Raw genomic sequence first — 12,524 nt, 5'->3', positions numbered from 1 at the left:
ATCCTATGCTATTAGGAAACAATTAACAGACAGGAAGGAATAGGCAGCAGCTGTTCCTAAAGTTCACCATACCTCTACCAAACTGTGATCCAAGTACCACTAGATGTCACCATTGTGTCTGCTGCAAAGCAATTGTGCAGAACGCTGAGTTGACCAGCAGCGTTCTTGACCTTGCTGCATACAGCACTGACATTATAGACACACAGCTATCGTTCTGACCCTGAGAATAACCTCATCCATTTCATTGATGCTAGAAATTCTAAGTCTTCTCTCTCAGAACCAAACATTTATTTTATGTGTGTGTCTTTACATGATTCTCCTATTTTCCATCAGCGGGGGTGGTTCCCTGTGAAATTGTTCCATTTCTTTACTCCTCCCACATTCATTTCTGCAAATTTCACCTCGTGCATTGGACGAAACGTGGCCAAGAAATGCTCTGTGGGCCAGCAAAGGCTTGTTTATGTGACGGCTAAGCAGGCTAAATGGGAACTCTGGAGCAGAACATGACAACATCTGAAGAATAAATCTGCTGTCACCTCTATGCTGTTTGCTGTCTGGCATGAGTGAGTGGAAGAGAAGAGGCAACAGTTGTGTTTTCGATTATCTACAAGTTTCCTCCAACTTTATGGTTCTATGACCCTTCACTGTACTGGGAAGGAGAACTGCAAACAATCTGCCTGAGCGTTTACAGTGGTGCCCCGCAAGACGAATGCCTTGCAAGACGGAAAACTTGCTGGACGAAAGAGTTTTCTGTTTTGGAGGTGCTTCGCAAAACGAATCTCCTATGGGCTTGCTTCGCAAGACGACAATGTCTTGCGAGTTCCTGCTGGTTTTTTTCCCTCCCCCCTTTTTCTAAGCCGCTAAGCCGCTTATCAGCTGATCCGATCAGCAGATAAGCCGCTAAAAGCTGCTAAAAGCCGCTAATCCGCTAATCCGTCAATGGGCTTGCTTCGCAAGACGAAAAAACCGCTAGACGAAGAGAATCACAGAACGGATTCTTTTTGTCTTGCGAGGCACCACTGTATAGAGTTTGCGGCAAACAGCTCCGGTTCCCACACCACTTGCACCCACAGCAGAATTTGGTAGAGTTCAAGATACCAGTAAAATGTATTACCTTACATATCTGGGAGGCATAATGCAGGAGTTTCTTATGATCCAACCTGTCTTTGTGCTTCTGGAGATAGTCTCGCAAACTTCCGTGGGGCAAGTACTCCATTATCAATTTCAGATTTCTCCGGCCTTCCCAAACATGTGACGAAAGAAAAGAAAAAAAGATTCAAAATTATGCTTTACAGAGCTTCCTTCATATAGCACGTTATAAGCAAAATGCACAGACCATCTGCAGCATATATGCAGTGGAAGATTCCATTATGGTATTCTTTTGCCAAAAATCAAATTTAGCTAAGCTTGCTGTTTTCCAACTGCGTAGAAAGAAACTCTGAAGATCGTGAAACAGCTAGTTACACGAGGAAGATGTGTTTGATGAGTAGTAAGCAGAGTTACATGCTGCTACTTTAACACGGGCAACACTAAAAGATAAAGTTCAAAACAGTGACAGCCCAAAATGGGCTACCCTGGCAAATGCATTTCTGGAATGAAATGAAGTTGTGTAGCAAGGGTTGACAGTGCCCGGGGCTGCATGAAGTGAGAGGGAGTGAAATGGAAGGAGTACACATGCGCATTCAACTGCCTAAAAGTGTCCCTGTCACCCAGGAGATTGCAGTCACAGAGATTAAAAAAGAAGAGTTGTTCCATTGTTTGGAGAGGTCACTTCCTGGTTCGCACGAAGAACATGTTTTCAACGGAGCCCAGCGAATGGGAGCGCACAGCTGTATTGGAGCAGCAGGCCGGGAGGCTGGCGCCGCAGCAATTTAGGCTGCTGTACACGCCCCCTCGAAGGCACCTGGTTGGGTGCCTGGCCGTGGGCGCCAGCCAGGTGAGTGGGAGGCAGGGAGCTAACGCCCCCTGCTTGAGGCGGAGACCGGCTCCTGCCCACAACCACTCCCCTCGCTTGCAGGAGGAGAGTCTTTCCAGAATTCCCTGCGAAGAGGGATTTTGACTGTTAAAACCATGCAGGGAAATGCAGCTCAAATGCTGGATTAAAAGCTAAGCCTTAAACAAAGAAGGATGCAATGACATTTACTGAAACCACATCTCGTTTAGTTGATGTTTTGGAAATTGTTGCAAGTATATGCTAATAATTGCAGAGACTCTTGACAGTGTGATCGTGGCTGCTCTTTAAAATGTGAACAGGAAAGGTCACTCTCTAATTTAAAGAGAGACTGTTCGGACATCTCCGAATTCATGCTAATGGGGAACAACTAATTCACACTAATGGGGAACATCTGATAAGTTATCAAGGGATTGCTAGCTTTTGCTTAACAAATAACATTAGAAAACGCATGTACCGGCACTGTAGCACACGCCTTTGTACTTCACAATGTTGTCATGTTGCAGAGATTTAAGAATTTCAATTTCTCTTTCGAAGTCCCGCAGGTGTTCTTCCGTGCTGTGCTGCAGCTTTTTAACAGCCACCACTTCCCCTGTGTCGTCCTGTAGTGGGTCATACCGGCACATCTCCACACTGCCAAAATTCCCCTGCAAGGAATATGAATAGAAACATTTATTTATCAAGCCCGGGGGCATGGCGGGGCAGGGGAGGAACCCTGCACTATTGTTTTGACAGCTGATATATTTATTTCTATTTTATTATTTTTATTTTATTTTTATTTTTTATGATATATTTATTTTTTATTTATTTATGAGACTCTTGAGAGTCCCATGGACTGCAAGAAGAACAAACCTCTCCTTTCTTAAGGAAATCAGCCCTGAGTGCTCACTGGAAGGACAGATCCTGAAGCTGAGACTCCAATACTTTGGCCACCTCATGAGAAGAGAAGACTCCCTGGAAAAGACCTTGATGTTGGGAAAGATGGAGGGCACAAGGAGAAGGGGACGACAGAGGACGAGATGGTTGGACAGTGTTCTGGAAGCTACCAGCATGAGTTTGACCCAACTGCGGGAAGCAGTGGAAGACAGGAGTGCCTGGCGTGCTCTGGCCCAGGGGGTCACGAAGAATCGGACACAACTAAACGACTAAACAACAACCTATTTATTTTTAGGAGCCATCCAACTCATCCTATAGTTGTAAGCTGCCCTGGGACTTGATGGGCAACAAAATCCTAGAATTGAAAGAAAAGACAATGGGTTGTTTCCCCAGTGCCACACAGTACAATTCGTGCCTGCATAATGAGTGATCTAGCTGGTGACACAGCCAGGAATGGGATCCCACCAATGACTGAGCAGCGCACAGAAATGCTGTTTACCTTCCTGCCAGAGTGGTACCTATTTATCTACTTGTACTTTGAAGTGTTTTCAAACTGGCAGGAGCAGGGACCGAGCAACGGGAGCTCACCCCGTCGTGGGGATTCGAACCGCCGACCTTCTGATCGGCAAGTCCTAGGCTCTGTGATTTAACCCACAGCGCCACCCGCGTCCCTCTGTTAAAACAAGCACTTCCAAAAATACTATGCAAAGTATGCAAATTATTTCAAATTAGCCATGGTTTTCTATTCTATATCTTATTTGTTTCTAACGGTATCGCATATCCTTGCAATAAGACATCTTCTTACCTTGCCAAGTTGTTGCAAAAATTTCAGGTGCCGCTCTTCAAAATAAGTCGGGTCCCTGGCTTCGAAAGCGCCGGAAAACCCAAGAGCTCCAATTCTCATATTTGGTAACATATCACTTTCTTTCAATAGTTCGTAATCTTGAAGAAAACACACACACACACACACACAAAAGAAAATATTATGTTCAGCTAGGCTCCCCTACAGCATCTGAACAGAAACAGATCATCAGCAGCAGACAAATTAACTTGTGCAGCCCTAGAAAATATAAACATGCTATCTTAATTTTCAATCACAAAATACTGTCCTGCGTGGGAAGATAATAGTAAAGGTAAAGGTACCCCTGACCGGACGACTCTGGGGTTGCACACTCATTTTGCTCTATAGGCCGAGGGAGCTGGCGTTTGTCCACAGACAGCTTCCGGGTCCTGTGGCAAGCATGACTAAGCCGCTTCTGGCAAAACCAGAGCAGCGCACGGAAACACCGTTTACCTTCTTGCTGGAGCGGTACCTATTTACCTACTTGCACTTTGACGTGCTTTCGAAATGCTAGGTGGGCAGGAGCAGGGACCAAGCAACGGGAGCTCACCGTGTTACGGGGATTCGAACAGCTGACCTTCTGATCGGCAAGCCCAAGAGGCTCAGTGGTTTAGACCACAGTGCCTCCCACATCCCATGGGAAGATAATAGAAGCAGCCTAATCCCTAGTGCATTTCAAAACTTCCCACTCATGGTTCATTTGCTCATTAACTCTACAAGCGCAAACAAATTTTGATACAAGAAGAAAAGTTATGTGTGCAACTCAAATATATCTGCAGACAGACATGTTCTATAGCAGTGGTGTGGAATCTCCTGCCTACAGGTCTAATTAACCCCACTAAGCCAGAAATTGGCCCACCCAATCATTGGTCAACCATGCTCACCTTTCCCAAGCCTCTGATGTCATACAACATCAGAGGTGGGGAAGTTCAAGCTGAAAAAAAAATCAAAGCTGTGTAATGTGCAAAATGGCCCTGATTGGTTTAACACAGCTTTTAATTATTATTTTTTTAAGTACTATGGATCTACAGCCTTGCATTGTCCCTTCCCCAACACACACAAGTTTAAAATACTGGGTTAAATTGGAGAATATTTATTAATAGGCTTCACTTGCTGTACGGCAATATTAAGAGAGATTTATCCATGAAGTAAAGTGTTTCAGATAAATAATACATTACATTCATGTAGCTCTTTACAGAGTTCATAGTGCTTTCACATACATCAACTCTATAAAGTGAGCCCAGTGTTGATATTCCTATATTGCAGATGGGCGGTGAAGCTACAAAAGCTGTGACTTGCTTGACAGGGCTCGTGACAGATTAAGGAGCTGAAGCAGGGATTTCTCGATCCATCATTCTGCCCGGACACTGGGGTCCAGCTCTGAGGTCCTTCTGGCAGATCCCTCACTGCAAGAAGTGAGGTTACAGGGAACCAGGCAGAGGGCCTTCTTGGTGGTGGTGCCTGTCCTGTGGAACGCGCTCCCACCAGATGTCAAGGAAATAAACAACTATCTGACTTTTAGAAGACATTTGAAGGCAACCCTGTTTAGAGAAATTTTTAATGTTTAATGTTTTATCGTGTTTTTAATATTCTGTTGGGAACCGCCCAGAGTGGACGGGGTATGTATGTATGTACGAATAAATAAATATTATTACTGTATCATCATCATCATCATTTCTCGATCCATAGCTTAGGCTCTTAGCCACTAGGCCACACCAGGTGTTATGAACACATTCGGAACAACATCCTTCTCCCCTGCAACAGTTTGCCTATGCCAGTGATGGCCAGACTTGGCCCTCCAGCTGTTTTGGGACTACAACTCCCATCATCCCTAGCTAACAGGACCAGTGGTCAGGGATGATGGGAACTGTAGTCCCAAAACAGCTGGAGGGCCAAGCTTGGCCATCACTGGCCTATGCAGTAGATTCTACTCTAACTGCAGATCAGAAAACATATTGCGTCTTCCACCAAAATTTAGTTACCTCTTCTCCATTAACATACCTGGAGCGAACAAACTGTTAAGGTCACGTATAACCGCTCTAAAAGAGGGTCTGAAGTCTGGCTCATAATCCATGCAGTTGTTTATAAGGTTTGCTAGTTCTGTCCAATTAGGAGCAGGAAGTTGATGCCTATCCTCATAAAACTGTAATTTCTAGAATTCAAGAAATGACGGTGATTTAGGACAATTCTGAGTAGCTTTTTTGGGGGGAAAGAAAAGAGATACTTTCAGCAGCAAAGGAGATTCTTTTACACGTCCAAGCAAACATCAAATACAACACTTCTTTGTCTCTGACACAAACAACTTCGGTTTAAGAGATGGAGAGGTTCCCTCGTACACACAAATCGTGTCCACATGCTGGTTTTCAAACCATACCATAAAATACAGGGTTTCACTATCAGGGGACATGTTGCACCTGCCACATGGTGCGTATCCTTTGTGCCATGTGACTTTAAATCACAGCATGTCTGAATCGCTCCCAGGAACATGGGAGCATGACAGATTTTGCCATAGAGGCCCCAATCTACTTGGGACAAACGCCACACTTACTCTCTGTTTCCCAGAAGAGAAAGAGGAGCACAAGGAGATTACCAAAAACTAATTACAGGCTTTATCCAATCGTTGCTTCTGGGGAAAGACTATTGTTTACAAGTTCCCCTGTAGTTTAAATAAACCTGCCTAGCAGGCTAAGGAATCTTTACTAAACGTTAAACCCGATGAGGGGCAGAATCACATGTGGAAGCTGTGTCCAAATACTTTAACCGTGGCTTATGCCCATCGCTGCACAGTATGTTCACCAAGACAAAGATGTTCAACTTCACATGGTACTTACTCTTTGAGAATCCAGCAAACTGAGAGGCTTGTCTCCTCCGCTGCAGATTTCCCACAGAGTGGTTCCAAAACTCCACTTGTCCGCTGCCAAACTCAGCTGCTTTGGATTTTCGATACATTCAGGTGGAACCCATGGTATTCTCTCAAGGAGAACTAGGCAATCGTGAAAAAACAAGGCAATTTGTTACTAGGATGAATCAGAAGGCATTTGATTTATTTACTTTTTTTGGTAGGATGTTTAAATTGCTGCTCAGCTGTATTAGGTAATCTATGAGGACCTCTGGTGCAAATGTGGTCTATAAATATCTTTAGGGCTTGTAAATGACAACAAACAAGCAAGCAAACCTGAAGCTCCATGTCTGCGGCCTTTAAGAAATATTTTAGAAATTCTCACATGTAGACTTAAGCATAGGAGGCATGAGCTAAAGGGTGCAAACACAGTGAGAGCTTTTGATTCTCTTGGTTCCTTCAGATAAAAATCCTAATCCCAAGGAATTCAATTTGTAAGGAAATAGAGAAAGGGTATCTCACGTTACTCTTCAGGTGAGACAAAAATGCTTTAAATCCAACAAATGGATCAGTTTGTGTGGTGTCTTCCAGGTGGACTCATCCTGCTGGCTGGATCTAATGGGAACTGGAGCTCAGCATCATATAAAATACATTGCACTGGCTACTCCTGAACCAGATTTACCCTTTTCAGAGTGTTAAAGGGGGATTCTCAGTGGGTGAAAGACTAACATTGGCTACAACTCTTTAAGAACTGAAACTGATGGGTCTATTCTGCTGGGTTTTCCATTTCCAGCAGTATTTTTGTTAAGTTGTGGGTGAACATATCAGACGACACAGCGATTCTTCAAACAGCTCTTGTTTATTCACAGGCCAGAACAGAACTGAACTGAAGGGTTCAGTCAGCCTGCTTATATAGAGCTCCAGTACAACGTAACTGTAACAACTTTCTGTAACTATCCAATCACTGAACGTCACTTTCGATCCCTTATTTGCATATGTGGACCTGAACTATCTACAGTATTCCCCTGCTGGCCCAGGGTGAGAACTTCAGTACATAACAGTTTCCACCCAATCCTTTCTCATTCTTCTTCTGCAGAAACGAAACAATAACAACCAGGGTGACTCTTTTTCACGGGCCAGGCCTCTTCCAAGGACATGCCAAAATCCTAACATCTTTCGGGCTTTTGTTGCTTTTGTCACTTTCGATCCCTTATTTGCATAACTATCTACAGTATCCCCCTGCTGGCCCAGGGTGAGAACTTCAATACATAACAATTTTCATACCAGTTTCAATGGAATATGCATTGCTCATTTTGTGCAACAGGCATGCCCGCTGGCATGAAAATAGTTTTAAGTAGCAAAATGATGCCGGCAACAGAAAAAAGCAAAAGCACGCCCCAAGCTTGTGGGAGGTTCATGGCTTCCCAAACAAGAAAAGCGGTACACAACGAAATGAATTTTAAGTGCAATGAGAGGAGGAGATAATCACTCAACGACATTTTCAAGGTAGCAGGTGAGTTGCTGAAACAGAGGAGTCAGAGACTTACTGTCTTTTGGCAAAACTGTAATGCTGATACCAGGATCGCTGAGCTTGATAAAAGGAAGGTTCCCAGATTTCCTATCTTCTTCTCTGATAAGCAAGATGTTTTTTGCACATACGTTCCCATGAACAAGGTTTTTATCTTCCTAATAAAGGCAAACAAGCATTGCTTATTTTTCCTCCTGAGCACAGATCAACCGCCAACTTCCTAACTGCATTTCAAGCTGACACATTTTGACATAAGCAAACACTTCGAGAAATGGACGTAAGAAGGAACTGGGACGCAGCTTTAAATGGCTAATTTACACAGTACAGTGCCTGGCTTGAATTTAGTGGCAGCAGTCCAGCACCTCATTAAATGCAGTGAAGAGGAGCATGGCAAACTTCACCACAGAGGCCCTAATCTATCTGGGACAAACTCCACACTTACTCTCTGTTTCCCAGAAGAGAAAGAAGAGCAGAAGGAGATTACCAAAAACTAATTACAGGCTTTATCCAGTCGTTGCTTCTGGGGAAAGACTATTGCGTACACAAGTCTGCTTTACTCCTGCTCCCCCCCCCCCCAGATAAAGCAGAAGTTTCCTGCATTTGTTTAACAGCACAACTCAGATCATAGTCTTATCACACATAAGACACCAGATTTTTAAAGGAGTGAGCGTGAAAACAAGACGTGTGTGCAAGCTGTCTGGATCCTACAAAGAGAAACACCAATGAATATGTCTAAAAATCTTAACCAATATCTACTAGGGGTAGGGGGAGTGAATCCCTGACCTTCGGCATTTTGCTAGCGGGAAATGTAAGATACTTACGAAAAAATGCATTGCCATTGCCAGCTGCTTTGCAACTTCCAGCTTCCACAAGATGTTTATAGAATTTTTATTCTTCTTCAAATAAGTATCCAATGACCCAAATTTCACATATTCCTGTACCAGAATATCTAATTTGAAACACAGGTGCAGACAATAATTAATAATAATAATAATAAAATAATAATAATAATAATAAACGGAATTTTAAGCCAGCCTTGCTTTCTAGCCACAATTCCTTCCAGCCACATTTGAAAACATCTGTTTCATCCCTGCAGACTGGTGCGTGCTGCAAATTATGGAACTGAGACGCTTTGTTTCCTCAGCAAAATTAATGCTAAGCCATTCTTGGGACTCAGAGATTGTAGAAATGTTTTCTAGTTTACACCCCAATCACAAATCATTTAAACGTCAACACAACTTTGTTCAGATATACAGAGAATGCAACCACAAAATAGCAACACCGTGAAGTGAAAGGTAAGATTCTGATGTAAAACTTTTAATTACATACTGTCAATGTATTAAATGCGTACTAGCTACAGTTTCTATCATTTCTTTTCAACAGCTGTTTGGTTTATTAAGTTTTGGGTTGTTGTTTTTTTAATGGAAAGATCTATACAGTGGTACCTTGTTTTGAGTCTGGGATCCATTTCGGAGCCCTGGACGCTCGACGAAAGGGATGCTCGACAGGGCAGCTTCTGTGCATGCGCGAGCAGCAAACCCAGAAGTAACCCATTCTGGTACTTCCGGGTTTGCTGTGGATGTTCTCTGAAACGGATGCTAGACAAGGCGGACCTTTGTGGAGGTATTACTGTACCAGACATGTTCAACCAGTCGACCGCGATGTACAGTTAGACTGATGTGGTGCTCCAGGTAGATCGCCGGGATGGTCCTGACTGATTGCGGGGAAAAAATTAACTGGGCAATGAATGTCACTGCCGCCTGCCCCTGGCGCAAGATGCCATCGCTGTGAAAGCTTGTCTTCCCTGTGGCGCTGCAGATTCAGTGGCGCGACAGATTACGTTAGAGAACCAAGGTACCACTGTACAGCCTGGAACAAACTGATTACATCAACCTAGGGCATTTGTATCTCTCATTGTTTCGCACCGACACTTGTAGTTCCTTGCCAGACAACATGTACCTGATAAGAAGGCAAATGTGTTTGGAAATAGCTATTTGCATACAGGAAGGTAATAACAGAACTCCAATTAGGGCACACAAAACAGTTAATTGGCTTTACTCACTTTCTTCTCCGTAGACACAAACTCCATAATTTAATACCAAGTGCTTGTAGGATAGCTGGCTCATCATGCTTGCTGCTTCGAAAAAAGACTGCAAGAGATAGGGAACAATAATTAGCAGAGTGAACCCTAATGGGAACTGTTTGGAATAAAACTTAATTAAAAACCGCCTGCACTTTCACATAACTTCAGCTCCCCACCTTCCGCAACGATACCGTGTAATTAATATGGTGCCGTTGTTCTCTGCAGGCCTGTTTTTAATCATTGTTTCTCACAACGCCTAACTGCTTTAATAGTGAATCATGTCAATTTACTGGCAGTAGGAAAATCCCCCATGAGGATACAAGGACTCTGACATCTGCCCACAGCGGGGGGTGATGATGGCGCTAGTTTTCAATGCATGTAACAATGCATGACAGCTCCAACCGATGAGTAACTGGCAAGCGTTTACCGTAAATTTCGCTCTATAACACGCAGATTTTTTGTCCTAAAAAGTAAGGTGAAATGTCTGTGCGTGTTATTGAGCGAATGTGTGGTCCCTGGAGCTCACTCGCCGGAGCGCAGGGGTAAAATAGGCAAAAATAAGATCGGGCGGGCGGGCGGAGGGAAGAGGGAAGGCAGAAGCTTTCCTGCATTCTGCCTCAGGGTCTTACTGCCCGCCTTTTTCTGTTGCTGCGTTTGCTCAAACTCAACAAAGAGCAGGGAATCCCCTGCCCTCCTGGCAAGCAGAGGGTTAAGGAAAGGATCGCGTCCTTCCTTCTAATCTTCCCTAGTCACACTGCGTGCAGGCTCCAGCCCACCACTTCCTCCTCTCCGTGCTCTAGGGACTCGCAGCTGCCGAAAAGCATGCAGGTGGGAGAGAGAGAGAGAGGGCTGGCTTGGGTGGGGGGGGGGACGACTTTTGCTTTACAATGGTAGGTTTCTCATTTCTTTTCCAAAAGCAGAGAGCCCTGCCCCCAGGCCCCCTCCAAATTACAGCTTCTCCAAGCAATGTACTGCTGGAGGGAGACAGTATGCTTGTTTGGAAGAGAAACCCTGCTTCCCTGCTCGTAAGTAACAGCAGGCTGGATTGCAGAGTGAGACATGGAAATCTCTGGATTTATATGCTGTATATCAAATATCTTAATCTATACTTTCTACACGCGGCTGGTAAATCAGAATCTTTTTTTGCTTTTTGCTTTCCTTCCCTCCCCATTTAAAATGTGGTGACAAAGCACAGATCCACATGGATCCTCAGGATTTTTGCATTGGGTCACCCCAAATTCACCATCAGATCACATTACATGTCCATGGCTACAGTCTGTACCAAAAAAATCACGCACCCACTGTTGCCTGGGGCTGCAATGGTGCAAAAATGTGGTTACAAAGCATGGATCCACAGGATCTTTGCACTGGGTCACCCCAAATTCACCATCAGATAACATAGCATGTCCATGGCTACAGCCTGCACCAAAAAAATCACGCACCCACTGTTGCCTAGGGTCGCAGTGGTGCAAAAACGTGGTTACAAAGCATGGATCCACATGGATCCTCAGGATTTTTGCATTGGGCTACTCCAAACTCACCGTCAGATCACATGTCTGGCCACAGCATGAACCACAAAAATCATACATCCACTGTTTCATTTAGAATATTTTTTTCTTCTATCAGCTACGTCGTTCAATCAGATTGAGCAGCCTTGACCTCACATTACACAGAGACACTGTGAAAATGTCCATGTTTATCTCATGAACATCTGATTGTGTGAAACAGCAATCATCCCAGACAGGGCCGGATTTCGGTTTGATGAGGCCCTAAGCTACTGCAGGTAATGGGGTCCTTTATATGTTCAGCTGTCCTTTGTCAACAACAAACTGTCACTATTTTTTGTGTTGAATACAGTGGTACCTCGGGTTACATATGCTTCAGGTTACATACACTTCAGGTTACATATGCTTCAGGTTACAGACTCCGCTAACCCAGAAATAGTGCTTCAGGTTAAGAACTTTGCTTCAGGATGAGAACAGAAATCATGCTCCAGCAGCAGGAGGAGGCCCCATTAGCTAAAGTGGTGCTTCAGGTCAAGAACAGTTTCAGGTTAAGTACGGACCTCCGGAACGAATTAAGTACTTAACCTGAGGTATCACTGTACTCTTGTCTGTGGGCAGGGAGAGTAAGTGGAGTCATACTGCCTGGTCAGACTGTGGATAAAAGGATCTGGGCACTGTATAAAGGACGGCCAAATGCACCCCCCCCAAAAAAAACCCCACTCAGACTTTCTCTAGGGCAGCGGTTCTCAACCTGTGGGTCCCCGGATGTTGTTGGACTACAACTCCCATCATCCCTGAGCTCTGGCCTTGTAGGTAGGGGTGATGGGAGTTGTAGTTCATCAACATCTGGGGACCCACAGGTTGAGAAAGGCTGCTCTAGGGAACATGGATGTTCTGCAAG

General features: G+C 44.3%; 1 protein-coding gene across 2 annotated transcripts in view; it reads right to left on the bottom strand.

The window, feature by feature from the left end:
• Nucleotides 1–12,524, bottom strand: part of JAK2 (Janus kinase 2) — an 83,284-nt gene that overhangs the window by 9,207 nt on the left and 61,553 nt on the right. For both annotated transcript variants that reach the window (XM_081176196.1, XM_081176197.1), the window contains 8 exons: nt 10,098–10,185; nt 8,857–8,984; nt 8,055–8,193; nt 6,500–6,651; nt 5,670–5,820; nt 3,633–3,769; nt 2,409–2,598; nt 1,115–1,239 (listed from right to left, as the gene is read on the bottom strand). In XM_081176196.1, the coding sequence (XP_081032322.1) occupies nt 1,115–1,239; nt 2,409–2,598; nt 3,633–3,769; nt 5,670–5,820; nt 6,500–6,651; nt 8,055–8,193; nt 8,857–8,984; nt 10,098–10,185 (1,110 nt within the window). The remainder of the gene's footprint in view (nt 1–1,114; nt 1,240–2,408; nt 2,599–3,632; nt 3,770–5,669; nt 5,821–6,499; nt 6,652–8,054; nt 8,194–8,856; nt 8,985–10,097; nt 10,186–12,524) is intronic.

This window comes from Podarcis bocagei (assembly GCF_964188305.1).
Source record: "Podarcis bocagei genome assembly, chromosome: 17".
Classification (NCBI taxonomy): Eukaryota; Metazoa; Chordata; class Lepidosauria; order Squamata; family Lacertidae; genus Podarcis; species Podarcis bocagei.
The sequence above is the reverse complement of the archived record's forward strand: the minus strand, read 5'-3'. Positions and strand labels throughout refer to the sequence as shown.